At 36.3% G+C, this 26,551-nt stretch overlaps 2 protein-coding genes across 4 annotated transcripts in view; one reads left to right on the top strand and one right to left on the bottom strand.

Moving 5' to 3' along the window:
- The first annotated feature begins 1,576 nt into the window (after positions 1 to 1,576).
- LOC140748774 (uncharacterized) lies at positions 1,577 to 15,887 on the top strand. 3 transcript variants are annotated; one of them, XM_073081645.1, is made up of 13 exons: positions 1,577 to 1,725; positions 2,775 to 2,895; positions 7,002 to 7,097; positions 7,620 to 7,754; positions 8,819 to 8,972; positions 9,701 to 9,753; positions 10,163 to 10,277; positions 10,764 to 10,826; positions 11,443 to 11,526; positions 12,443 to 12,615; positions 13,635 to 13,763; positions 14,193 to 14,340; positions 14,823 to 15,887. In XM_073081645.1, the coding sequence occupies exons 1-13, from the start codon at positions 1,647 to 1,649 to the stop codon at positions 15,051 to 15,053; spliced, it is 1,581 nt and encodes a 526-aa protein (XP_072937746.1). In that variant the 5' UTR covers positions 1,577 to 1,646; the 3' UTR covers positions 15,054 to 15,887. The 3 variants fall into 3 exon arrangements, with proteins under 3 accessions (XP_072937746.1, XP_072937745.1, XP_072937744.1); XM_073081644.1 differs by lacking the exon at positions 1,577 to 1,725 and having other exon boundaries at positions 2,765 to 2,895; positions 8,819 to 8,891; XM_073081643.1 differs by lacking the exon at positions 1,577 to 1,725 and having other exon boundaries at positions 2,765 to 2,895; positions 8,819 to 8,969.
- Positions 15,888 to 16,167: 280 nt separating this feature from the next.
- rhea (Talin_middle and talin-RS domain-containing protein rhea) overlaps positions 16,168 to 26,551 on the bottom strand; it is a 94,387-nt gene continuing 84,003 nt past the window's right edge. Inside the window, exons 61-63 of the mRNA XM_073081633.1 lie at positions 22,874 to 23,047; positions 19,586 to 20,601; positions 16,168 to 17,512 (exon numbers count right to left, since the gene is read on the bottom strand). Of these exons, the coding sequence (XP_072937734.1) occupies positions 19,587 to 20,601; positions 22,874 to 23,047 (1,189 nt within the window). The 3' untranslated portion in view covers positions 16,168 to 17,512; position 19,586. The remainder of the gene's footprint in view (positions 17,513 to 19,585; positions 20,602 to 22,873; positions 23,048 to 26,551) is intronic.

The following is a 26,551-nucleotide window of genomic DNA, read 5'->3' as shown; positions in this document are numbered from 1 at the left end:
TATATATGCCTAAGGGACAGTACTTTTTTGTGATAAAATGTGGTGGTGTGAATGAAGATGCTTTTTTTTCTTTTTCTTTTCGAGGGGGAAACCTTCGAAAGGTACCCGGTGCCGTGGGAGCGACACAGAGTTATGTGGGATTCTTACCGCACTAAAACCCCCCCGGTGGCCGTCCTCGGCGCTGCGTAGAGGACTCCGGGATCTCCAGAGGAACGCAACCGGAGTCCTCTTTGCGCGTTGCCCCGTCGGGCTCCGTCCAGGTGAGCATGCCGCTCGCCACACCGTCTGTTGTACACGACGGTATGCGACCACACATACCACCGTCCTTCCGGGGGTTGCTGGCCGGGCGGTTTGAGCTCCCACTCTTGCCGCCCGCAACCCCGGAAGCCCCTTTTAGTCGCCTCTTACGACAGGAAGGGGATACCGTAGCCCTATTCTAGTCCCGGAACTACAGGGACACCGCACCAGGGGCCCTTATCTGACACCTATTTGCCTCGTAATAGCAGTGTTAAGCGCTGCAGTGTTTTAGTTTGAAGGGTAGTAAGGGACACACACTTTTCCGAGGCGTTCCATCTTTGTCCTCAGGGATAGCGGCGCATCTATGGCTGACGTAGGAATACCTATCTGGAGTTGATTACAGATGTTCATGGGCGGCAGTAGCCACTTACCATCAGGTGGACTGCATGCTCGTATACTACTCCAATTTCTTAGTGGATGGCTCCCACGCCTTGATCCTATTTGTCACAAAAAGAAAATAGGTCTTATTTTGAAGTCTTAAGGCATAAAATGCTAGATTTTTCGATAACTTTTATGGCAATAAGAGAACAACCGGATGTGTTTTCCGTTGTTTAGAAAACGTGAGTTTACTACTGCAGATAGGGTACAGGCGTGGACATAACGTTTTTCAAAAATTATTTTTAATTTTCACAACTAAAATTCGTCCAAGTCTTATACCACGTCCGTTGATCTGGCATTTGCAACAAACTCCAATTCTTTGTAGACGTTTGTAGTATGAAAAAGCTTTAGCACATGCTTGCAAGCCTACACAAGACTATGTAAATGCTTCTAACCACACATTTGAATTGGCACGGCATTGCAGACAATTTGGCAGCTGACAATTGAATTATACTTAGAGCCACTTTTTATAATTTTAACAGTAGAAGTAAACAAGATTGACATGATTGTACATTATCATTGATAATCCTGTCTGTGGTTGGCTATTAATCGAATGAAAATAACAACTACCCTTGAATACTAAGTAGGAATGTCTTTTGAAGATGTAGGTAGATTTCCTCACTGTTAAACCATGTGGTAACCGTTTCTAATACGAACAAAACTTAAAAATATATATATATTTATGCTTGGTATCCGAACCTCAGACTCCCTCAGATAGGCAAACGATCAGACCATTCGGCTACATAAATGTATCTACATATTTATTTAGATTGTTTTAATAAATTATTTTTATTTTCTTTCTTTCTTTACTATTAACAGTTATTTACTTAATAACTCACTTAACACTTTTCTCCCTCACAATACCAAAACATCAGTAAACCTACAAGAGAACCCACTACAAAACACTTGTTCACTTCAACGTTAAGTTATAACAGTTACTAACTCATACCGGACAAGTTAGTTTAGTTACAATGTTTGTTCATAGTTTAGTACTCAGTTTAGTGACAGTGGTGTCGACGGGACCAGTAACCGAAAATTATAAAGATCAGTGTAAGATATATTTTAAGGAATCGTCAATATTTTATTGTCCTACTAGTTTTTGCCCGCGGCTTCGCCCGCGTTTAAAAGAAAATAAAACATACATAAAACTGAAAATTCGTACCTTCAACTTTGCTAAAGATCATCACTTGATCAAATGCATAGTTTACGATCCAAACCTTTCTAATATCGATGAAAATAGTCGATGTTTTGGGTCCAAAAGGTCGATTCTCCGATTAATCGATCTTAGATCGCCATCCCTAGTTGCCGTGGGATTTCCGGGAAAAACTATCCGATAAGGATTTAGGACTCCGATCTCATTTCAGAGTGAGAAGTTTTGGCCATTGTCCACCGCCCTGGCCAAGTGCGTATTGATGACACACCACCGAGAGCTGTATTTTTAAAGATGTTTTCTACACTCATAGCCTAACACTAGACTACCGTGTCGTGGGTGCCACAGACACATACAAAGATGAATACATAAACACCCAGACCCAGAACAGATGTCTAAATTCATCATTCAGATATCTGTCTGGCCGGGGAAGGAACTCGGGACCCTCTGCGCGTAAGACCGGTTTGGTGACCGCTTCGCCACGCGGGTCGCAATTTTGTCTTAAATATTTTCCTTCTTCCTTCCTTGAATACTTATAACACTTCATTTAGGTATAGTCCGCATAAAACTGCTAGTCCGCTCTGAATATAGAAATGAATCTCATCGCCATAGCAAATTGTATGACTACATCTGCTCGCAACAACTTCAGGGCGGACTAGCAGTTTGGCGCGGACTATATCTACTTAATATGCACATAACTGAAAAATTCGGGTCATATGCTTTAAGCCTAACCGAGTTCTCTGAAGTTCGAAAACGCACAATACACTAGCGGTCACCCATCCAACTACAATCCCCGTCTAACGTTGCTTAACTGTGCATTGTTAGAAATGAATCATCACCAAATTCCTTTAGCAATTTCGCAATTTGTCGTGATGCTAAACTTATAAGCGTCTTTAAGAAAAAGGCAGTCAGTTCATTTCATAAATATGCTGTTAATCTTCTACCACAGTTTGCACGGACCCCAGAACGATGCAGAAGCACGCAGCGTATACAGAATGGGCTGATGCGTACTCCTGCACCAGGCATCGCTGCCAGCCTGGTGGCAGAAACCTCGCTATTTATACTGTTGGGTAAGGAAATGTAAATGTAAATGTATTTTTTTAAAATGTAAGTTGTAAATAAGTGTTGTTTGTATTTGTAAATGTATTTGAAGGTGGTAGGACCCTTTGTGGTTCGACTCCGGTGGCACTACCACCACACATATTTCTGACTCATAACAGCAGCGTTAAACGCTGCTGTGTTCTGTCCGAGGCATACTTGTCCGAGGCGTTCCAGCTTAGTCCTCAAGAGTAGCGGCGCGTCTGTGGAATGTCAGGCCGCCGACCTCCGGTAGGAATATGTAATCCTATCTGGGGTTGATTACAGATGTCCATGGGCGGCAGTAGCTTACCATCAGGTGGACTGTATGCGACGTTTGCTGCCCCTATATTATATAAAAAACGTATTGGGTGTAGCGTTAGAAACTTAAACACATACGGCGTATTAATAATGAAATACATGTGTGAAAGCCGACTACTGCTCAATAAGGCTTAATAAGAAAGAGTGTCTGATATATAAGCATACTGGTGTAGTGTTCTACTTTTGTGGGAAATAGGTTACTTTACCTTACGTTATTATATAAAAATGAATATTTTTTTATTTCTGATTACTTATTTTTAAAGAATCGTAATAATATTATGATTTGTTATGTTAAAAATTAATGTTTATAATCGTTAAAAATTTCCACTTGTTAGGTGGTTTTGAAAACCTAGCAACATTGTAATGGCCAGTGTCGCCCCTGACACGCATAGAAAAGTCGCATTGTCAGCCTCATACATAGATTAGTAAAGACATATAGTCTGATTCATAATTAGGTGTCCAAAATGTAAACAAAGAAATGTCACTGTCAAAATTAACAAGAAACAAAAACTTTAACAAAATCAACAAAAAGCGAAAATTTAACAAATATACACAATTTAACAAACGCGTTATGTAAACGAGAAAACATTCGAATTCGATCACAATCACGAAAATGAATAATATCAGCTATGAAACTTAAAAATGACAGCACAAGAAATGTCTTGGGTTCCGACTGTGTTACCATTATCACATTTTAATTTTCTACCATAAACTTTGTTTTTTATTATTATTATTGTATGGGACAAAATTGAGGTGATATAAATATTAGAAAATGTGAATTAATCTTTATTTATTTAGATTATTATTTTATTTTTGTTGTATTACTTTAATATCGACAATAAGAAACTACCATTTCTACTTTTGTTTACATTTACTTACATTACTACCTTTGTTTACATTTTGGACACCTAATTATGAATCAGACTATAGATATATTATCCTACTGACGTATATCTTTGAGTAAAGATTACTTATTCCTAACTTCAGAACAATAACTATTTCCTAACAAGAAAATGTAATCAGTTTTGACAATTGAAATTGTCACTGTCAGCTATTTTCGTGTTTGAAGAATATTAAAAAAATGTAGTTTTTAGAGCATTTACGAATGAAACGACATTTCTCCGCACTTTTTCTTCGATTTCGTGTTGCTGACTGTTTGTCAGCCATTTTGCCATTTGTGGCTTCCTTCAATTTCAAGGCGGTGAGATATCTATATAATCTATGGCCTCATAGATATAAAATGTCAAAGATACCTAATGTTAGATTGAATTCATGACCAAAATCGATCTGCGTATGTGTGCCGTTATAGTAAAATTGATATATTTTATTAATTATAAAATATAAGTATTTATAGCAAGAAAAATGAACATAATATAATTGTAACAAATATGAATGGGACCAATTAATATATATTTTGCCCAAATATTGCCTAAACGTTGTGGGGGAATCGTATCCTGTAATCGTTTCCTGTAAAGTTTATTGATTGATTGTTTAGACTTTTTATAGTACATTTGTCCCTAGAGCAAGCCAATTTTGTTATACATATATACATTTTAGTACTACATTAATAAGCCTATTAATTTTTGTAAAGTATCTTCAGAACAATGCATAATTGTTCTGAGGTTTATTCAAGAATAAATTGACATGACTTGATTTTTCTTGACATCTCTTTCTATCTAGTAGATTGTTTATATGGGTTCACTTATTTCTTTCTCGTGCTTTGTTGGTGTTTAGCGCAGCGAAAAAATCTGAGGTTATGGTCGCACTATATGTAGTCATAGAATAACCTTTTGACATTTTAAATACAATAAAGATGGCAACATTCAAGCGTCAGTTAACAAGTACAACCGTTACGCCATCTACTGTTTATTCAGAACATTGTTTACAGTTTCAGTTCCAACTCCAACCCACGAGAGGGCGTTGTTTAGTTCCTGAATCACGGTAACGAGTGTACGGAACTCAATCGGAACTCAATATAAGGGCACGCTAATTACAGCTTTCTTAGACTGATAGGCAGTAGGACGTGTAATAATGATATGATTAAAATTATTACGGAAGACTCCCAAATAATGCTCGGTTGTATTTTTGACAGGATCCATTATTATGCGATCCTTGTATTACAAAACGAAAATTTGATTTATATATACATGTAATAAGTATGTAAGCTTGACGTGTCTGTACATCGAATATAATTGCAATAACCAAGTCAGAACCCCACCCAAATTGGATCAGTAGTTTTTAAGCAAACCGTACAAATGTCAAATGTGAATGTGACATGGCAATCGAATACAGAATCTCTTGTTTTTGTAAAGTCGTAGTCTAGGCATCAAGTTGAAGATTGTGAAAGATAAAGATAATGCTTCGGGAAAAGGATGGTACGGCCGTGCCGCTTCTTTTGGCTCGACTTGGCGGAGGCACTGCCGTGCCTCCAGAACATAAAACATATGAGATTTAAGTCTACGAATGTAACGCCATCTACAGTTTATTCAGAATATTGTTTACAGTTTCGGTTCTAACTGCAACCTACGAGATGGCGCTGTTAAGTTCCTGAATCACGGTAACGAGTGTACGCTCGGAACTATAAGGGCACGCCATAGATTAGTAAAGATTACTCACTCCTAACAAGAAAATGTACCCAGTTTTGAGAATTGAAATAGTTGCGTAAAAAAGTTTTGCCACGTCTCCGTGCTAAAATTCCCCTAAAATATTTGAAATAATTATTTATTTATGACGTAAATTACGCAGTATTAGTTATTTATTCGTAATTTTTCTCTAAAAAAGTTTTTATTTATCAAGAATTCAAAAAATAACTTACTTAAATAAGCCGTTTGTGGTTTCATTCAATTTCAAGGCGGCGAAGTATCTTTACTAATCTATGGGGCACGGTTAGGGAATTATTACGGATTGCCTTTTGTAATTATTTCATATTTTTGGCAAGGATTCATTATTATGCGATCCTTTTATAACAAAACAAGTATCCCTTCAATCAACTGTATTACTATCAGTACGTGTTTGGAGATTATAACGATTGATAAAACACAAGTGATTTTTCAATAAATTTACCAATATAGGCAGTACCAAAAACACAACCCTTCCTTGGCAGTCGGGTAAAATTATTAGTTTGTTGTTCTTGTACATAAACTAAGCTTTGCAACCAAGTTCAATCACTTTCTTTCTGACATTTTCTCATTTAATAGATATTAAAATTACGCCACTCAATAGCCTGTTGTCGCAGAAGTTACTTCATCATCTTCAGCAACCCATTACTGTCCCACTGCTGGGCACGGGTCTCCTCTCAGAAGGAGAAGGATTAGTCCATAGTCCACCGCGCTGGACAAGTGTGTATTGGTAAACTTCACATACCTTCACAACTTTTTTTTTAAACATTTCTCAAGTATGCAGGTGTACTCACGAAGTTTTAATAATAATAAGAATAATATCATTTATTCAAGACGATTGCAGCACACAGTACAATTTTTAAAACTAAATGTACAAAGATAAAAATAAAAAAATAAATTGAAGAAAATAAAGGACACAAACACAAAAAAAAAATAAAAAGAAACTTTACAAAAGGGAATAAAGAAAACGTTTACCGCGTTAAGCAAGTGATGAGTAATTTCTAGTAACTTTGATAAATCAGAGGTACGTGCCAGGCATTTGAACCTCGGACCCCTCGATCGAGATGCCGAGTTTCTTAACGACTAGGATAGCTGCTTACAGCAGATACTTAGTACAAGTGTCACGTCTTCACTTCTATAAAAAAATCTTTTATACACAGATGCAAGCGTGTGGAGGCTCCAGAATCAGCCATCGAGTGCGAGGAGGTGGTAGAGGACACTAACATGCAATTCCCGTTCTGCTGCACCAGACTTAGGTAATTACATAATACAAGATTAAAAACAACGTTCATGGGCGGCAGTTGCCACTTACCATCAGGTGGTGCACTTTGGTGCAAACATTTGCTACCTATTTCTGTCTCATACAGCAGTGTCAAGAGCTGCTGTGTTCTGATTTGATTGTGTTCAGTTCATGTTTAAAGGTGGTAGAACCCTTTACGGTTCGACTCCGGTGGCACCACCGCCACACCTATTTCTACCTTATAACAGCAGTGTTAGGCGCTGCTGTGTTCCGGTTTGAAGGGAGTGGTAAGGGAGACATACTTTTCGGAGGCGTTCCAGCTTAGTCCTCAGGGGTAGCGGCGCATCTGTGGCCGACCTTAGATAGGAATATCTAATCCTATCTGGGGTTGATTACAAATGTCCATGGGCGACAGTAGCCACTTACCATCAGGTGGACTGCATGCTCGTCTGCTACTCCTATATTATAAAAAAAAAAAATGTCTGCTACTCCTATAAGGATTATAAAAACAAAAATTCTTAACATTCCATTCCAACAGGTGCCTAGTGGTAGTTCGCGGGGAGGTGTGGACGAGGGTGCTGGGCCAGCCGTGGGAGACGCTGCCCGCAGCGCCCTGGAGCCACATGTACAAGATGAAAAAACCACCACCACCCAATGGGACTTTGTTGTCTAAGTAAGTTAACATTTTGGTGCTGGTGTGACACTACCGTCACCATAGGTATAGTCCGCGCCAAACTGCTAGTCCGCTCTGAAGTTGTTGCAAGCAGGTGTTGACTACAACTTGCTATGGCGACGCGATTGGTTTCTATATTCAGAGCGAACTAGCAGTTTTACGCGGAATATAACTATGTTATAACGAATATATATGTATATACGAAATATTATCTACCTTTTGTAATTGTAATGTAACTTTTGTGTTATACTTTAAATGTGTAAAAGAAGTGTTTCAAAAGGTTCGAAAAGGTTCTATAGTTCGAAGGGATCATACAACCACCATATCCATTTTTAGTGTGAAGTTCTCCGTTTTAGGGGTATGGTATGGATACCGGCTGACTTATAATACATACTAGTTTTTGCCCGCGGCTTCGCCCACGTTTAAAAGAAAAAATATAACATACTAACATACATAAAACTAAAAATTCGTACCTTAACTTTGCTAAAGATTATCACTTGATCGAATGCATAGTTTACGAATAATAGAATCGATTCTCCGATTAATCGATCTTAGATCGCCATCCCTAGTTCCCGTGGGATTTCCGGGATAAAAACTATATTATGTCCTTTCTCGGGTCTCAGACTATCTTTGTACAAAATTTCATTAAAATCGGTTCAGTGGTTTAGGCGTGAAGAAGAGACAACCAGACAGACAGACAGACAGTTACTTTCGGATTTATAATATTAGTAAGGATATGAGGCAACCATGTTAGTCCTCAGTGGAAACGCAGCTACTAGGTATCCGTCTTAGGCAGAATTTGTTCTAAATGGATTTAGTCACAGATGTCCATGGGCTGCAGTGCCCACATTACTTCATATGGACTGCATGAGTAGAAAATGGTATAAGTATATGGAGTTTCAAACTTAGTCATTATGGATTGTAATTCATTTGTCGACTACAGCTTTGACTTCAGTCACAAGATTTGACACTGATTATAAATATCCATAATACAAAAAACAGTTGCTATTCCTGGTTATAAGTGTTTCGATCCTTCATTTTTAGGTCCTAATTTTCTGTCCTAGGACCATGGGTGCCGTGGGCAGCCAAGGTCCAATCTACGAGCTGTCCGCAGACTCTAACGCAGGGAGCCAGAAGGTACTTAGGGCCACTAAGAAGACCACTGATGGACCAGATTGTGAGAACACCCAGAAATCTGTGCCCATCCCTGATATCGTGGTATATTCTTTCGAAAATTCAATTCTCTATTCATTTCATGTTTTGAATTAAAAGCTTATTTTTTTGTTAATTTTAAGTCCTACATAAGGCACACGTTGCTAAGTTATTGATAGCTAAATATGATACTGTAAAAAACGACTTTAAATAATAATAATAAATAAATAAACGCTTTCTACACTCACAGCCCCACTCTAGGATTCCCTGTATCGTGGGAGCCATGGACACACACATAGACAAATACACAAACACCCAGACCCAGAAACAGACACCTAAATTCATCATTTAGATATCTGTCTGGCCGGGGATCGAACCCGGGACCCACTGCGCGTCAGACCGGTATGTTGACCGCTCCGCCACGCGGGTCGACATACTATAATATACTTATTATAATATTGAAATATTGATTTTCGCTTTGATAGTAGTGGCAAAAGTAATTCTTGTTTATGTGTGAGTACTGAGCATAGTCATGTACATATCAATATGATAACATGTGTGTGAGACAGTGGTGTGTGGCATTATGGCATTTTACTATGATTACGTGCACGAGAGGTACCGAGAAGAGAAGAACAGAGAGCATGAGAGAGAGAGAGTAAAAAAATATTTATCGTCGTAGCCTGAAATGTATAGTTTAATTAATTCTATTGAAGTTATTTTGTAGAAGCAGGAATTGTTATTATGTTATTAGTTAAAATTTATAATCGTGCAATGAAATCACTCATTTGTTGCAGATTGCCTTAGCGACGGAGTCCGACAGCAAGGACCACAAGAAGATCGAGCTAAGGTACCGATGTCAACTTTAATTATGTAGGATAATTTATAGCACTTTAGTAATTTATACTTACTCACGACTTGGTATTTAAATAAGTACTTAAATACTTTAATTTCTAAAGTATTTAAGAGAAAAAACATCTACAGAAAAATACAAACTTTTAGTAGATAAGAAAAATGTTTTCGAGTATAATAGTAGCACTTCCTACATAAATGAGATGCCTTTACATACGTGTAAATTGAGGAAATGGCATTTTAAGTATTCATGTTTTTCATTTTGCAATTATTCACTAACTTTCTATAAAAAATAAGATGTTTCCCCACCAGTTTCTCTCTAATTTTGCTAATAATACTTTTGGTAAGCGCCATCGTGTAAACTGCATAATGATGTGCTTTTCTATTAAAAAAAATAAACTTTTCAGACACAAACTACGAAAAGCTTCAGTAGCTTTGAACTCCATCACTGACGACGAGGCATCAGACCGGGAACAGCATAATGAGGTGGAATTCGAAGACGCTGTCATTGTCACTGAGAAGGTAAGCACTATTTTACTGTGGATGGTAGAACCCTTTGTGGTTCGAATCCAGCAGCACCACCACCACACCAATTTCTGTCTAACAACATCAGTGTGGCGATGCTGTGTTCAGGTTTGAAGGATGTAGTGAGGGAGCCATACTTTTCTGAGGCGTTCCAGCTCCTCAGGGGTAACTACCTTAAAATTCAGTTATTATAACCAAATAACGCAAAATAAAAAATGGGTTGTTTAAAATAAGTTTTACTACTCAGTTACCTGCTCGTGGCACAAGCTGAGTTTGTCCCTTTTCGGTCGTTGCAACACATATTATGGTAAAAATTGAATTGTTGTTTTTTTATTTTATTTTTTTTTTTTCTCTTTTGTTTTATGTTATTTATGTTGTTTTTGAATTTCCGTTATATTTATTTTGTGTTGCAATTTATCCGAATAAAAATGTTTCTTTCTTTCTTTCTTTCTTTCTTTCTATTAATACTCGTCTTTACTACAGGTTGCGGAAGGTTCTGACGAGAAAATCAACTCAAATGCAGTGACACGGAAGAATTCAATAAAAGTAAGTTTGAATTAAAGAGTTTACTTCAGAACTTCACACTATTACCACTACCACACCACCGCCACCAACAAACCATCACCGCCCCACGTTACAACGGGGTTTGGTGTAGATTAACCACGTTTTTCTCTCATATTTTCGCAGTTAGAATGCCAATTGTACCCGAATGATTGATGATTATAGATAGCTTTATCCGCGTTTTAAATTATAAATTCTCAAGAAATTTCAGTGTTAAAGTTTAAACGAAACCCTAATTATTTTTCCTGACCTAGAGAAAGTCTCGTCAACATCTGCCTACATACATACAAATACACATCATTTTTATTTACTCGTATTTGTATCAAGTGCAGTGACCACTTACCTTCAAAGAGATTGCAAGCGCGCTAGGAGCAAGGATCGCTACAACATGGGGCTCTTCAAAAAAGGTGTAAAAAGAGCTCTCCTTCAAAGCCCACGATGCATTGCCGACTCCTCTGGTGTCGCACATGTTGTGCACATGTTGCGACGGTGACTGCTTTCCATCAGGTAGCCCGTCTACCTTATCGTTAGGCTCAAGTATAAAAACAAACCCGTTCACATTTTCTATGTCGTAAAATAAAAAAAAAATGTTATAACACAGGCACATCACCAAGGAGCCTGGACGGAGATCCCCCAGAAAGAATGGAACGAGCAGGACCCAGCCACAGATAATGAAGGACTTAAGGTAGACTTAAAAATAGATTTTAATTTCATGTAAGGAATAATTATGTCCAAATTTTGAATAAGTAGTTAAGGTTAACCTTTTGTGGGTTGAGCCCAGAGGCACCACGACTACAGCTATTCTTGCCTAATAACAGTTTACTAAAACGTAGGAGCGTTAACATTTGAAGGGCCCTATCTATCCGTTAAGGGTAGTTACGTGTTTGTGGTAGCTTTAGGCAGGACTGCAATCCTATCTGGGACATATTGATTACAGATGTCCTTGAGTGACTTACCATCAAGGTGGCATCTTTGCTATTTAAATTTTACATGAACCAAGCCCAGCAAAGGACCAGAAATGGGTTAGCTCATTCCCACATTTGGCATTTTACTGTGTACTTAATGCACATATTTATTACACAAATACTGGATTTGGGGTCTAGAGCAGAAATTAAAATACATCATTTACATATTCATCTGGCCGGGGATCGAATCCGGAACCTACTGTCAGATCGGTACGCTGACCGCTCGACCACACGAATCATCATGAACCAATTATGAAAAAAAAAGACAAATCCACTGAGTTTCTTACCGGATCTTCTCAGTTGAGGTTGCGTTTCGATCCGGTAGTAGTCTAAGAAAAAATATTGCAACTGACAATTAGTAAATGCCACCGAAGGCTTATCTTCTTGCCACAAACGTGCAAAATATGGTATGAACTTCCTCCTGAGGTATTCCCGGAGCGCTATGACATAGGGCTCTACAAAAACGGTGCAAAAAGAGCTCTCCTTCAAAGCCGGCGATACATTGGCGACTCTTCTGGTTGAAAATGTTCAAGGCGGCGTCAACTACTTTCCATCAGGCAGCACGTCTGCTTTATCGCTAGGCTCAAATATATAAAAAAATACAAAATATTTAATTTTCATTTCATTTCTTTCCAGGAAGCAGGCCAACAGTCCGAAATCTCAGATGATGAGAAGGGCAAGCCTGCACTCCAAGCCCTGGTGGACGCTATCGGCACCAGGATGAGGGACATCGAGAACGTGGTGCAGAAGATGAGCGAGAAGGTGCATCAGGTGAAACCGGGGGATGCTGATGGCAGCTTCGAGAAGAGGTCAGTTCGTTACGATAAAAGCGACAATCTTAATAAGTAGAGAAAGAAATATTTCTTTGTAAAAAATAAGAGCCATCTTAAATAAAAAGTAGAACCATCTTAAGGAATCCCAGGGCCCCTGCGCACATAAAATTTGGGGGCTCTATTGGAAAGTAATAAAGAGAACATAAAATCCTGACCAAATTATATGTGTTTATTTATAAACTAAGCAAATGATGAATATCAAGCAAAAGTCACATATAAACTGTGTCACTAGATTTCACCTTTAAAAGATTCCATAGTTAATAGCTCACATTTCAATTAAGACATTTTGTCTGTATTTCATATATATATATATTGGCGAGTCGGGGCTCCTAAGGTCAGGGACCCTGTGTGCCCTTAGGGTAAATACGAACTAATTCAAAAATGGTTTTACACATTCGATTTGTACAGTTTAATGTCTCCAAACACAATAATAATTATTGTGTACAATTATTGTAAGAACCACTGGCCCATGGGTGGGTCAAGTGCCCCTGGGTCATCAGGTGGCGACACCCTTGTCTATATAGGAGAACAGTTTCAAAAACAAATCATTTATCTTAACACGTTCACTGCAGATCACTCATAAAAGGCCCGATGCAGGACGTTATGTGCGGAAATATCATTTTTTCTCACTCGTATGTAATATTTTAGTTATCTTTAGCAATATGATAATTACTTAAGAATAATTAGCTGAAAAGGGAAGTAATTTTAATGAATAAAACGACACCCCATATGTGAATATCTTTTAAGCTTGCTGGGCTGGAAGGTGTGCCATCAAATCAGATATACCTACATACGCACAAAAACATTACCTCAGTCGGGTACAGAATATCATATTCATTTTTGATCACTACCATCGCATACAATGTAAATACCTACCTACAATATAACCATGGGGCGGCAGGCCCTTTCTGGTGGATGACAGTAATCGCCCTGTTGTTACAAAACTTATAATTTTACAATAGTAAGTAAATTAATATAATTTATCAATGGCCCAGGGTTCTATCTGACGCTGAGATCCTACCAACGCACTCCCACCACAAGAGTGATGTGAATGACCATTTGAACGCTAAAGAAGAAGTCATCAAACCTAAGCAGCCAGGACCTGATGCTGACCATTATAAACGGTACGGAGTTGACATTTTTTTGTTTTATAATATAGGAGTAGCAGACGAGCATGCATCCCACCTGACGGTAAGTGGTCACTGCCCCCATGGACATCTGTAAACAACCTGAGTTCGGCCACCGGTACGCCGCCACCCCTGAGGACTAAGCTGGAACGCCTCAGAAAAGTATGTCTCCCTTACCACACCCTTCAAACCAGAACACAGCAGCGCTTAACACTAATAGTGGTAGGGGTAGCGGCGCATCTGTGGTCGACCTCAGGTAGGAATATCTAATCCTATCTGGGGTTGGTCTTATCTAGGTAATCCCATCTGGTAATCCTTCTTATCAGAACACAGCACTACACTTCAAGACTTCGATAAAACAAAAAAAAAACGTAGCTACATTTCGAATTGATAAGCAGTCTACTAATACCAAGTAAACCTTTGCAGCTTCACGGAGCGTAACAAAGGCAGCAAGTATCTCCACAGCACGGTAGATGTCACTAGTGAGCCGCCGCTGTTCGTGGAAGATGCGCATCTCAACGGTTACTTCAGTGATGCTAGCAACACTGTGCTGAGGAGAGCTAACCCTCCTAAGGTAAAAGGATTATAAGATTTTCCCTATTGGGCTTTTCTTCAAGTTAGGATGGGAAGAATAAATACTTTTTCTGAATCAAAGTGGGTACCGAATAGAATCGGAACAACAGTTTCCAAAATCAAAATCTTTCAATACAAGTAGATATGGAAAAGGTTTTCATACTTTTATGTAATGACTTGTAGGTGCATAAGAATTAAAAATGGTAAACATTAAATAAAAAAAATATTTGAAAGATATAGTATTTTTAAATTACTATTTTTATTTTAAGGATTTCTCTTACTATCCTGTGAGAGTACGATGTTAGTCTGCTATCAATAGATAGCATTGTTTGTATTCAAAAAGAATTAGGAGTAGATGGCGCTTAAGGACAACTGATCACCCGTTGCCAGCTGCTTGCCAGATTAAAAAAAAAACTTCTCATTAAAGCGTAAAAATCTCAACGCTGTGTAGTCTTAATTTATACATTTGGTGTTTTTTTACAGGAACCAGCTCAAACCTACATGGCACCAGTGGAAACCCGTCGCAAATCCCACATATTAAGCGACGCATCAGACGAAACCAAGAAACATAAGAAGCATTCCCACAAGAAGAGGAAAGGCCACAAGAAACACCATGGGAAAGACAAGAGGAAACGGTTCAATAGGTTGAGCTCTGCGGAAGTTGACAAAAATGTGGTTTCCTTGGAGGATAGTAGTGCTGTTGTTAATAATTAATGTCATCTAATTTAAAAGGGAATACGTCATTTATGCATTTAGAAATAATAAATCTTAGGCTTAATTTACATTGCCGCGGAATGGAATGGAAGCTAATTTTTGCAAACAAATTCTGCATAGCATAATGAACTTTATGTCAATTGTGGAACGTACAAACTAAATACGTGCCAAATAAAAGGTTGCGCGTCTTCCGGGGAATCCTCGCGCATTTTCGAGAATTCTCTAAACAACTGTAGGCGCCGTCTGTGGAATCCGCGGGAAGTGGCGGGTAGGGACGGAAGGGGCAGTCGTCAGGTCGGTAATGCACAAGTGCAGTGTCAAGCGCGTACGAAACATCCTCGAGCATTCTCGCGAATTCTCGCGCTTTTCTGCGCAATGAGGCGAAATTGACGCTACCGTCCCATTCCATTCCATGGCAATGTAAATTGAGCCTTAATCAATTTATACACAAAGTTAAAATTTGCCAACAAAACTATTTAGAAACATTATCAAATTTCGATCTAGGCAGACAAATTTATTAAGATTGATTGGTTAGTTGTTTGCTTCTCCAGGGATTCAATCTCAAATCCCCTGTGCGTCTGTTTTAGCGTTCTTCAATTCATCAATTTTTGAGACATTATTGAAATATTTAAAAAAAGTAGTTTTTTATTTAGTTGTTTAATTGAAGTAGGCTAAGTAATAATAATTATAAATTATATTTTTATATATATATGTATTCTAAATTATTGTTTATAAGCATTCTTCAAAAATTGTCATTTTACTTTATATTCCTTAGTCGTAGATTAAGGATAAGTCATTGTAAATAAATAATAAAGTTACAGTGCTTTTGTAAAACGTTGTTTCATTACTAAATAAATAGGATTTTTATTTCATTAATTTAAAAAATGAGCTGTTTAAATTTAATAACAATAATGTAATAAAATAACTGAAACGATTAATTTTATTATTACATTACTTCAATAATACTTTTTTAATTTTATTTTTCTAGCTCAATTAGCTAAGTACAAATATTTAAAAATTTGCAAGATTTGGTCCATACATACAACTTTAAACGCTTGTAAAAACCTTGGAATTGCTATTTAAATACCAAACTTATAAAAAAAAACAACCACAGTACAGTAAGTATAGTTTATTACGTCAAATATAGCAGTTACAGACACCGTGGGCCGCACTAGCCACTAGAGCTACCGACGCAGCTGTCAATAAAATCTCAAAATAATATTAACAATAAAATAATTATTAATTTCCAAACATCAAACCGAATAAATTATTACTAAAAGAAATTATTAGTAAAACATCCATTTGGTTTTAACATACTGAGATTATATGAAAAATATAGCTTAGAACTAACAATTAATATTAGATAATATAATTATAATTACAGAAGTATAAAAAACTAGTTACATTACACGCGAGTAACATTACAAGTGTAACACTACGGTAATAGTAAATACGTTAAAAATTACAATTGTTACGTAGAAGATTACAGTTCATATATAATAATATTAATATTAATTATATTTATAAGACACAATATTTAGCCTGGGATAATATTCCCCGTTATATATATTATATTATAGAGAGCCCTTACATTATTTCTTAATAAAAAAACCTCAAAATTACTTTTGACAAAATAAAATAACTGTTATTTTCAAATATAACGGTTTTGGCGAATATAACCAATAACAAAAATATAATGATACACGTTATTGCTTAAACATAGTGTAAAAAATATAACAGTTGCAACTTTTCTTTTCTTTCTCTGTTTCTTTTACACAAATTATAATAACATATAACTGTCCCAAGAAACATGAATCATATATTATTTATTAGATTCATTCCCTCTTATTTACTTTTCATACTATCCATCGTAAGGGCTCAGATCCTACTACATAGTGTATAACATATTTATGACTACATCTACTCGTTTCTAAACTATCAGAATTGGTGTTTCAATACCTTCAGTGGACGAATCGCGCACGCGGGCTTCTATACACTAAATGCTATAATCATTAAAATATTTATGGAAAATATTAAATAAAATATATCAAGCTGCGTTCATTTAAGGCACGTATATACTTTATCTGTACTCTTCATAGATTAGTAAAGATTACTCACTCCTAACAAGAAAGTGTACCCAGTTTTGAGAAAATAGTTGCGTAAAAAAGTTTTGCCACGTCTCCGTACTAAAATGTCCCTAAAATATTTGAAATAATTATTTATTTATCACGTAAATTACGCAGTATTAGTTAGTTATTCGTAAATGTTCTCTAAAAATGTTTTTATTTGTCAAGAATTCAAAAAAAGAACTTACAAAAATAAGCCGTTTGTGGCTTAATTCAATTTCAAGGCGGCGAAGTATCTTTACTAATCTATGGTACTCTTGTATAATCTGTATTTGTATATAATCTACGTCGAGACTTCAAGCTACCTCGGTAGACGCCACTGTCACTATTGTGCTACAAAAGAAATAAATATCACATGAAAATAGCAAAAATATCGTTATATAATTATATCGTTATATTCATTCCGTTATAATCATGCTTTTTAAATACGTTACGTTGTTATTTTTTAATCCATTACTTAGATACTATGGTTGCATGACCTCAGATAATTTTACAAATACAAATAATATTTTATATCACGGCGTGCGTAAATGGACGTTTTACGCACGCTTCGCGTGCGCAAAACCCCCATTTCCGACCCCGTAATATAAAATTTTATACAACACGCGGACGAAAAATGTTTTTCTGACTCGTGTGATTGCAGTCCTCGCCTGCGGCTCGGCCTGCAAACTCACACTTGTCAGAAAAAAATTTTTCGTCCTCGTATTGTAATGTACTATTAGTCTGTGTGCTAAAATGTCAAAAATTGAAGATTTTTTTGTAACTGAGGTCATTAAACCGTCGTCAAAAGTTATACAATTAAAATACCTTAGTAAATTAGTTTCACGAAGACAATATAATATATTTCTAGTTAGTGAAAACATTCAATTTCGAGTTAATATATATAAAGATTGCACCAAAAAATCTACCCCACTACGCCTAACATTAATAAAAACATTTGAAAATAATATTTTATTTTATATACACTTATTTTATGGCTGTGTATGGCACGTTTTAATATTTTGTAATCGTATCTTTTGGAGCTATGTGTAAAAGATATCTTAAAAAGATAAAAAAGGTAGCCGAGAATTACAGATTTTATTTGTGACAATGAATATTATATCAATCACACACAGCCCGACAAAACTTGTATAATATATTATATATTTATGTGTATATTATATTTTTTTCTTTTTCAGCGAAGGCACAATGGAAATAAATAAGTATTTTCATGGCACTCGCGGCAACAATAGGTATTTTTATATATTTAATAAAATTTATAGTAATTTTGAAATTACGAAATGACAATACATACAGTGACATACATGTATTCTTTTTACTATTCTGCGTAATACAAAATGCTAAGTTTTTTTAAATATTTTTTTTAATATGAAAGTGCAGGACAATTAAAAAAAAACAATTAATGTTCAATACTTATGAATACTGAGGTTTAAGTTTTTTTAAGTTAGAGTAACTGACACATTAGTGAATTTAAAAATACTTTTAAATATATTAAGTCGGCATTTTCAATTTTAAATTGCTTAAAGTTTGCATATAAAAATACGGTACACAAAATATAAACAATAAAATTGTTCAAAAAATTTTCAGCTTTTTAAATTTCTTTATTAGCATATTTTTATAATATTCATTTCGTAATTTCAAACTAAAGGCAACGTGGAAAAGACCTCCCAGATGGGAGTTAGCACTTTGTGAATTATAAATGACCGGGGGCTAACGTACAAAAAATAGTTTCCGAAAAGTTTTATTTATTTAATCCATTTGCTAAATAATATTTTGTCATAAATATACTCTAAAATAAATTTCAAAATCCATTCTTAATATAAAGGCACTTTCAAGAATATTATTTTTAAATAAATTTGTTTTATTTTCATAAATTAAACTTGCCCCCAGTCCTAATAAATATAAATACCATAATTTTTCAACGTGAATAGAATTTTCATATAAAATTTCGCATAATATCCCATAGAAATTTGTTCAATAAGGCCAATTGAGGCACCGATTGGATTTACCGTCAATAAATAATATCTTAGCACCGTATATCATAATTTATACTTAAAACTAAAGACATTCTTGTGGTTAAAAATCAGAATTATAATAAATTTTGAGGGTAGCAACCCAAAAAAAATATCACCTAACCTAAACATGCCAATAAGTACAAATTTGGGCCGAGAATCATTTTTCTAATCAAAATTTAAAAGTAGCGAAATCTTAAATTTCAAATCTCGAATTAAAAACCACAAGAACGTCCAACAAACTCCACAAATACAAAAAAAGTGCAATTATCGCAAACCGCTACTGCTAAAAATAACTGCTATTAATAACTGCTATAAAAACTGCTATTAAAAACGTCTCTAACAACGAAAGCGTTATAAAAGCGACACGCCAAACGATCAAATGTGCGCAAACCTTAAAAATTGCCGAACTTCTTCGTGACAGTGGAACTGGTCTCCGACTTGTGGGAGCTGGTCATCACTGACTTACGCTCGATGGTTTCCGATGTGACTGTTTTGGAGAACTTCTTGTCCATGCTGTCGAGTTCTTTCACCAACTCAGCCGGTTTCTTCACTTTAGTCACGCTGGAGGTGGCTTGGTAATCTGACGACTGGAACTCCGAAGGTCTCATGAAGGAGCGGCTGGTATCCGAACTCATTTTGGACTCCAGAGTATTAAATCTCGAGTCCAGAGTGCTGTATCTCGATTCGTTGTCGAACGACTTCGACAACTCGTCGATCCCTTCGAGTTTTATCGGTTCGTACTTCGTATTCGTGCTCGTCATGTTTACGGGGGATGAGCTGTATATTTTCGTGGTTGTTATCTTCTGTGTGCCGTTCGGTATCTCCTTCACTTCTGTCGTGGTCTCCTCCATGAAGTTCGGTCCGCCGTAACTGTGCACCTCTTTGCCGTAGGGCGACGAGATCCTATCGAAATCTGGTGTTGGAGCTTTAACCAAATCCATGTTTTTGGTGTAATCAAACTGTTCCCTTTCGAATTTTGCCGGAGTTGAGGTCGCAAATGGAGATTTGACCTCTTGTCTCGTCTCCGTTTTCATGTATTCTGTTTTAGGGTAGCTCTGATAGGATTCGCTTTTGACCGTAAACTCTGAATGCTTCGTTCCTCCGGGGATAGCCTCACTCGACTTCTGATGTTCGGTGAACGTTTGACCGATTCCATCGAACGGTGACTTCGGTGTCGTTGGTTTTTTGAGCGACGAGTAGATCGGTTCGGGTTTCTCGTCGAATTTCAGATCTCGGGCGTTGAATTTGGGGCTGAGTGGGGACGGGATCTTCGGGGCGTCGTAGCCGTACTTCTGCTCCTGTTTGGAGAACTGTGAGCTGCTGTACTGGCTGCTCTCGTACCGCTGCTCCTCGCTTTTGCTAAACTCATTGACGGGTCGCGGGGTGTCGTACAAACGCGTCTCGTAACTGTAAACGTCATTATCTGCTGATTACACCGTTAGTGGTCATCGTTAATGATGTTTAATGCCATATCCCATAGATGCGACAGTTAGCACCAACACCGACATGCGGCATGCGTTAGGTAACTACTGATGTCATTCACTCATTGAACGATATAAGAACGGTTGTACTATAAAGTAGAACGATGGGCAATTTTTATTGCTTCATGCTATTTCAACCTATTCACCAAGTTGTTTATCTAGCATAGATTGAGATTTGTCAATGTTTAGTAGCTCCCGTTATTAATACTTGATCCATCTAGATTTTGCCTACCAAACATCGAATTGTGACATATTCTAGTAATTTGTCACATGTCAATCGTTGGTAGACAAAACTTTGGATAGATTATTAATAACGAGCGTAAGTGTTTATATTGCAATCCAGATCCAGTTGCATGGATCGTTGTCACGACATATAAGGGAAATTAGATATTTTTCCCTAATACAATAATATACTGAAAAATTGACAGAGACATGAATTAAATGAAATGAAAATTATTTATTGCTATGAATTAAACTTAAGGTCATAAACTTCATTCGTTCGTTCAATGAGTGAATGACAACTTTAAAGAGATTAACCACAAAACAAACATAGAAAAGATTGGAAAATAGGTTATAAGGTCGCACAAATACCTGTACACAGACAGTCGTCACACTGCTGACTGAATATCGATTTTGGAAAAACCAAATTTTTGTTTTTTTTTTCAAAATTTTTTGGACATGTAACAAGTGATACCCCATTGGTGATTTTGTTTTTTGGAGGGAAATGAATGGTGAACGAGTTGGTGGTTCACTGGGTGTTATGGTCGCTGAAGGTAATGATCGTATGCTAATAAACCCGGATGATATTTTTATGATATAAAAATAGTTAACGAGTACTTGACCTGATTGTAAGTAGCATCTGCCGTGTGGACATCTGTAATCAACCCCAGATAGGATAAAAGTCTGAGATCTACTACAGGTTCATCGTTACCTCTGAGCACTAAATATCTTTCTTACTCCACTTTTGTACCAGAACACAGCAGCGCTTAACATTGCTATTATTAGGCAAAAATAGTTTTTTTTTTTTATAATATAGGAGTGGCAGACGGGTATGCGGTCCACCTGATGGTAAGTGACTACTGCCGCCCATGGACATCTGTAATCAACAGGTCTGGCACAGATGCGCCGCGATCCCTGAGGACTAAGCTGGAACGCCTTGGAAAAGTCTGTCTCCCTTACCACACCCTTCAAACCGGAACACAGCAGCGCTTATCATTGCTATTATTAAGCAGAAATAGGTGTGTCGGTGGTGCCGCCGGAATCGAACCACGAAGGAATATCTCAGTTATTGCTAGTGCGTTGTATTCTGCAAAGTTCTGTCTATTCCTGCCTCTAAAAGCAGTTAAACAATGACTATTAACAAAACCATTTTGTAAAGCTTGAACCCCGCTATCTCGTGGAATACCAAATGTTTTACGATACCCCTGAGACTGTTACACTTTAGATTGCCACAATGTATTAATATGAAATCCCAGATATATGATTATATTGAAATCCCATTTTAAAGACTATGAAACCCTTTGTTTTTGGTGAATAATAATAATGAAAATGAAAGATAAGATTTTGATTAGAATAGAATAGACTTTTGATGTATTTTAACTGAAAATCAGACCAATTTTATTTACTTTCAGAATAGGTAGAAAAAAATAATTTAAAGTATTTTAATGAATATTAATGATACAATAAAAGCCCAAATTAAAATACCCTGCGATATGGGTACACACACAAACAAAAACCGAGAGCAGACGAACTCAGATTAAGATTCATTCATTCATTCAGATTTGCATCTCGCGGGAATTGAACTAAAATCCCCTGCGAGGTAGATGGGAATCGTAACTACTACACTTCGGAATCCCTGTTCTATGAACCCTTGAACCCCATATTTTACTTTAGTTAAAAAAGGATTTAAAATTTTCTATAATTTTTTTTCTTCTTGACGGTTGTTAGAAGATATTTGTCACACCCATCTATCTAAACTTTGAAAAACACTGGTCTATAGCATATTCTCTCTTATATAACTGCTACAAAAAACAATGATACCCTATTTTTCCGTTAAAATAAACACCTTTTCACAAAACCGGACACGACCTTCAGCGCCAACAAACCACTCAACCCACCCCTTCCCCTCCCCCACCCCACCCAGTGCGTAAAGATATAACCAGAACGAACCCAATCACGAACTAAAGCCGTCCTCGTACTTAAGTAGGGAGACGCGTCGCGGGGGCGGCGGCGGCGGCCTCTCGCGCCGGTAGAGCACCCGCTCGGGCGCTCCGCCCCGCTCGGGCCGCTCGGGCGCTTCGCCCCCCACCAGCAGCGCGGTGCGCACTTCCGGCAGTTGCAACGACCTCACCGTTACCTCGGACATGCTCGCGCTACGCCCCCATGCACGCGTACGGAAAATGTTACTGGTTAGCTCTAGTTATGTTAGGGTTGCTCTACCAAGCTATGAGTAGGGTAGAAAGAGATTTTTTTTTATATTTGTCGCAACGTCAATGAGTTGATTTAACTTCCTTAGGTATTTCTTAGTCGTCTGTCCTCCTCTCCTCTCAGACTGAGAAGGATTAGGCCATAGTCCACCGCGCTGGCCTAGTGCGTATTGGTAGACTTCACATACCTTTGTCAACTTTTTCTAATGATCAGGTATGCAAGTTTGCTCACGATGTCTTCCTTCAGCAAGTGATAATTTCTTATACGCATCAAAATTTAAGAGAAAGGTGTAACAGTATAAGCTCTATATTTTCTGGTCTGATCTGGTGGTCTACTCCATGCTTACATCAGCTCTAAGCTGCCGCCAACTAAAATGCTACTACATCTAAGGACTAAGTTCGAATGCCTCTTCTATGAGCAATCTATGACCTTTAGAAAATATAGAATAAAAATGGTATACTTATATAGATCTCGTTGACGTTGGGACAGTTATAAGCACAGATTAAACAGGCTTTGGATTACAGACAGGTAAAGTAAGGTAAAGTAAAGGGTAGGTCATTGTTTCTCAAACTGTCACGACCCCCTAGCGGGCGAGACAAGAAAATTAATATAAATCGGCCCCCAAATTTATTACTTTATTCGGGTTTTATAGGTTGATTTTTCTTATTAAGTTAATTGTGATTTTGTAGAATTTAAATGAAAATAATTAAGGAATAAAAGAAGCCTATATAGCCTGTAAATCATAAGTTCTTCTGAAAATGAACTCAAATTTTATTTATTACTATACTTTCAATCAATATTTCAACCCCCCTCTACAATAGTAACCCCTGGGGGTCGCGACAACTTTGAGAAACAATGTCTCAGGCGACACAAGTTCTTCATAAAGGTCAACTCATATGTACAGAACGATGCTTCTTCGACAAACGCGTAACAGACAAGCAGCGTTTAAATGAAAGGGCATGATGACAGACTTTGAAAATCCCTTCTACAGTAACTTCTACTTTTTCGAAAAATAATATGTCGTTAGTTTAAAATTTTGACACAAATAACAGATTTTTTTCTATCTATTTCGAATTAGGCTCGAACCTACAAATGTCATGGCGACAATAGTGACGTCACGCGTCGAGCTCGCATAAAATATGTACTGAGGTGTGACGTCATTCGCTCCAATTAGCGATCATTCGACTTCAATATTTTTTACTTTTTAATATTTTTATTGATGAGAATTAATCTTAAAATTTATTAATTTTGGATTTTTTTTATAGTGACCAACCGAAACTGGTTTTTCGATAAAAACCCAAACCGAACGTTCGGTTTTCGTTTTAATTTCGACCGAAACGGAATCCTAATTTCATTCGGTCACTATTTTTTTAAATCTTCACATTTTTTTTTTAATTTTCGATAATTGAATACTGTCATCATGCCTACAATATACAATATATACATTTTCGGAAAGCTCTCGCAGGTTTCAGTTTTCAGACGACTTACTTATTGGTCATCGTTCTGTCATTACTGGTTTTTGAACTGCAAAGGAAATATTAATTGAATATATATTAATCGTAGACACCTTATATTATTGTTTGCGTTACGGAATAAGATATAGACGGCAGTGAGGATTACAGAGATTTTTTTATAGAGATTGGGGCGGATTTTCAACAATTTCTTTTGTAAAAAAGTTTTGAGTTTTTTGAAAAAACTATCAAAAGTAACAATTGTATATTATTTTAGTGTGTGTGTGATTTACAATTCGAAATATATAATGCAAACTTAAAATATTTCGTTTGAAAAAATATGCGAGATGAGTTTTTTTTATTTAATTTTTGGCGGTAACATAATATATTACTATTATACATCATATTTTGGAATTAAATACATAATTTGGAAAAGGTAGACCAAAATATTTTAAATTAATTTATGTTAAATAAACTTTACAAAAATTATGTTTTAAGTATTTCACAATAAAATATTTTTACAATTATTGTACTTAAAAATATTTTTTGTAAAAAAATACTAAATTAATTTCTTTAGATTTTTTTACATTATTATATTTCGAATTGTCAAAGAAAATGACTTCAAAAATGTAGTTATTGTTGAAAATCCGTTATACAATAGACCTTAAACATAGACTGCACCAAACACAGTTAAAAAAATCAAAATAAAATCAATATCTATATAAAAAACAGTCTTACAATGTGTTTGTGTCGTCAATACAATTGTGAAGCACAAAGCCATGCTCTGAGGCCTATAGCTTAGTGGTTGGGCTATAGTGAAATTAATATACACTTGCATACAAAATTGTATTAGAATGATGACAAAATATCTTAAAGTAAATGATGTAAGATTACAAAAAAAGTTTTTTTTAAATAAAACGAGCACACAGTCCTAATGATAAGTCACGTATGGATATCTATAATCAATCCCTGATTAGAATGTTATAGTGAATATAGAACTGAGTCGCGTCGCCATAGCAAATTATACAATTTGACTACTATGACTACACTCGCAACAACTTCAGAGCGGACTAGCAGTTTGGCGCGGACTATACCTGAAGTCGACCACAGATATGTTAAATGAAAATAAAAATCAGATTACATAGTAATTGTGTATATGAAAAGTAAAATCGAAAATTCATATTATTTTAAAGTTTCTGGAGCTAGTTTCGGGGAGGTACCACCGTCATATCTATTTCTAGCGTGAAACAATCGTGCGTTATTTGGAAGGGTGTGGGTATGACTTATATATAAGTCAATCATCTTAGTCTTCAGTGGTAACGCATGTGATCGGCTTCAGGTAGAAACTGTACCCTTAGTATGAGTTTTTACGTTTTCACAAAAATAACTGTTTTCGTTTACTGCATTTGTTTACGTCTTAGCCCATACATTTCCAATTAGTTCCGATACAGTCCGCTAGGGGCGCTGATTGGAAACGTATAGGCAAATACGTAAATAATTACAAAAACAGTCATTTTTAGAAAAAACGTGAAAATTAATACTAAGATGTCCATACGACAATGACTTACCATCAGGTAGACTGCATATTATTTCAATCATATCAAAAAAATGGTTACAAAATATTTTCTGTATAAAATAATATTTTTTTTTGTAATCTAAATAGTACACAGTAAATTCTTAGAAGCATCTTAAGCAGTTAATTAATATAAAATTTAATTACCAATTACTCTAATACATTTAAGGCATTCGGTACAAATCATATAATTTAGAAAACTTTCATTTTTTTTTTTGCGTTTTTTTTCAAAATTTTCGACTTAAATCTAGTAGAACCATGGTATATACAGGCACGTGTCATAAGTTGTAATCGAAGGCACTTCATAATTATTTAATTAAATCTTATTATTATTATTATTAATTAATTTGTATTAAAATTAGAAATAATATGTTATCTGCGATGTCCGATCAGCGTGAAAAGAAGCAAAAGATTAGATTAGAAAA

The sequence above is a fragment of the Epargyreus clarus genome, unplaced genomic scaffold, assembly GCF_041222505.1.
Source record: "Epargyreus clarus isolate Ecla_fem2 unplaced genomic scaffold, WU_Ecla_fem_2.2 ptg000016l, whole genome shotgun sequence".
Lineage (NCBI taxonomy): Eukaryota > Metazoa > Arthropoda > Insecta > Lepidoptera > Hesperiidae > Epargyreus > Epargyreus clarus.
This window is presented reverse-complemented; position numbering and strand designations above follow the sequence as displayed.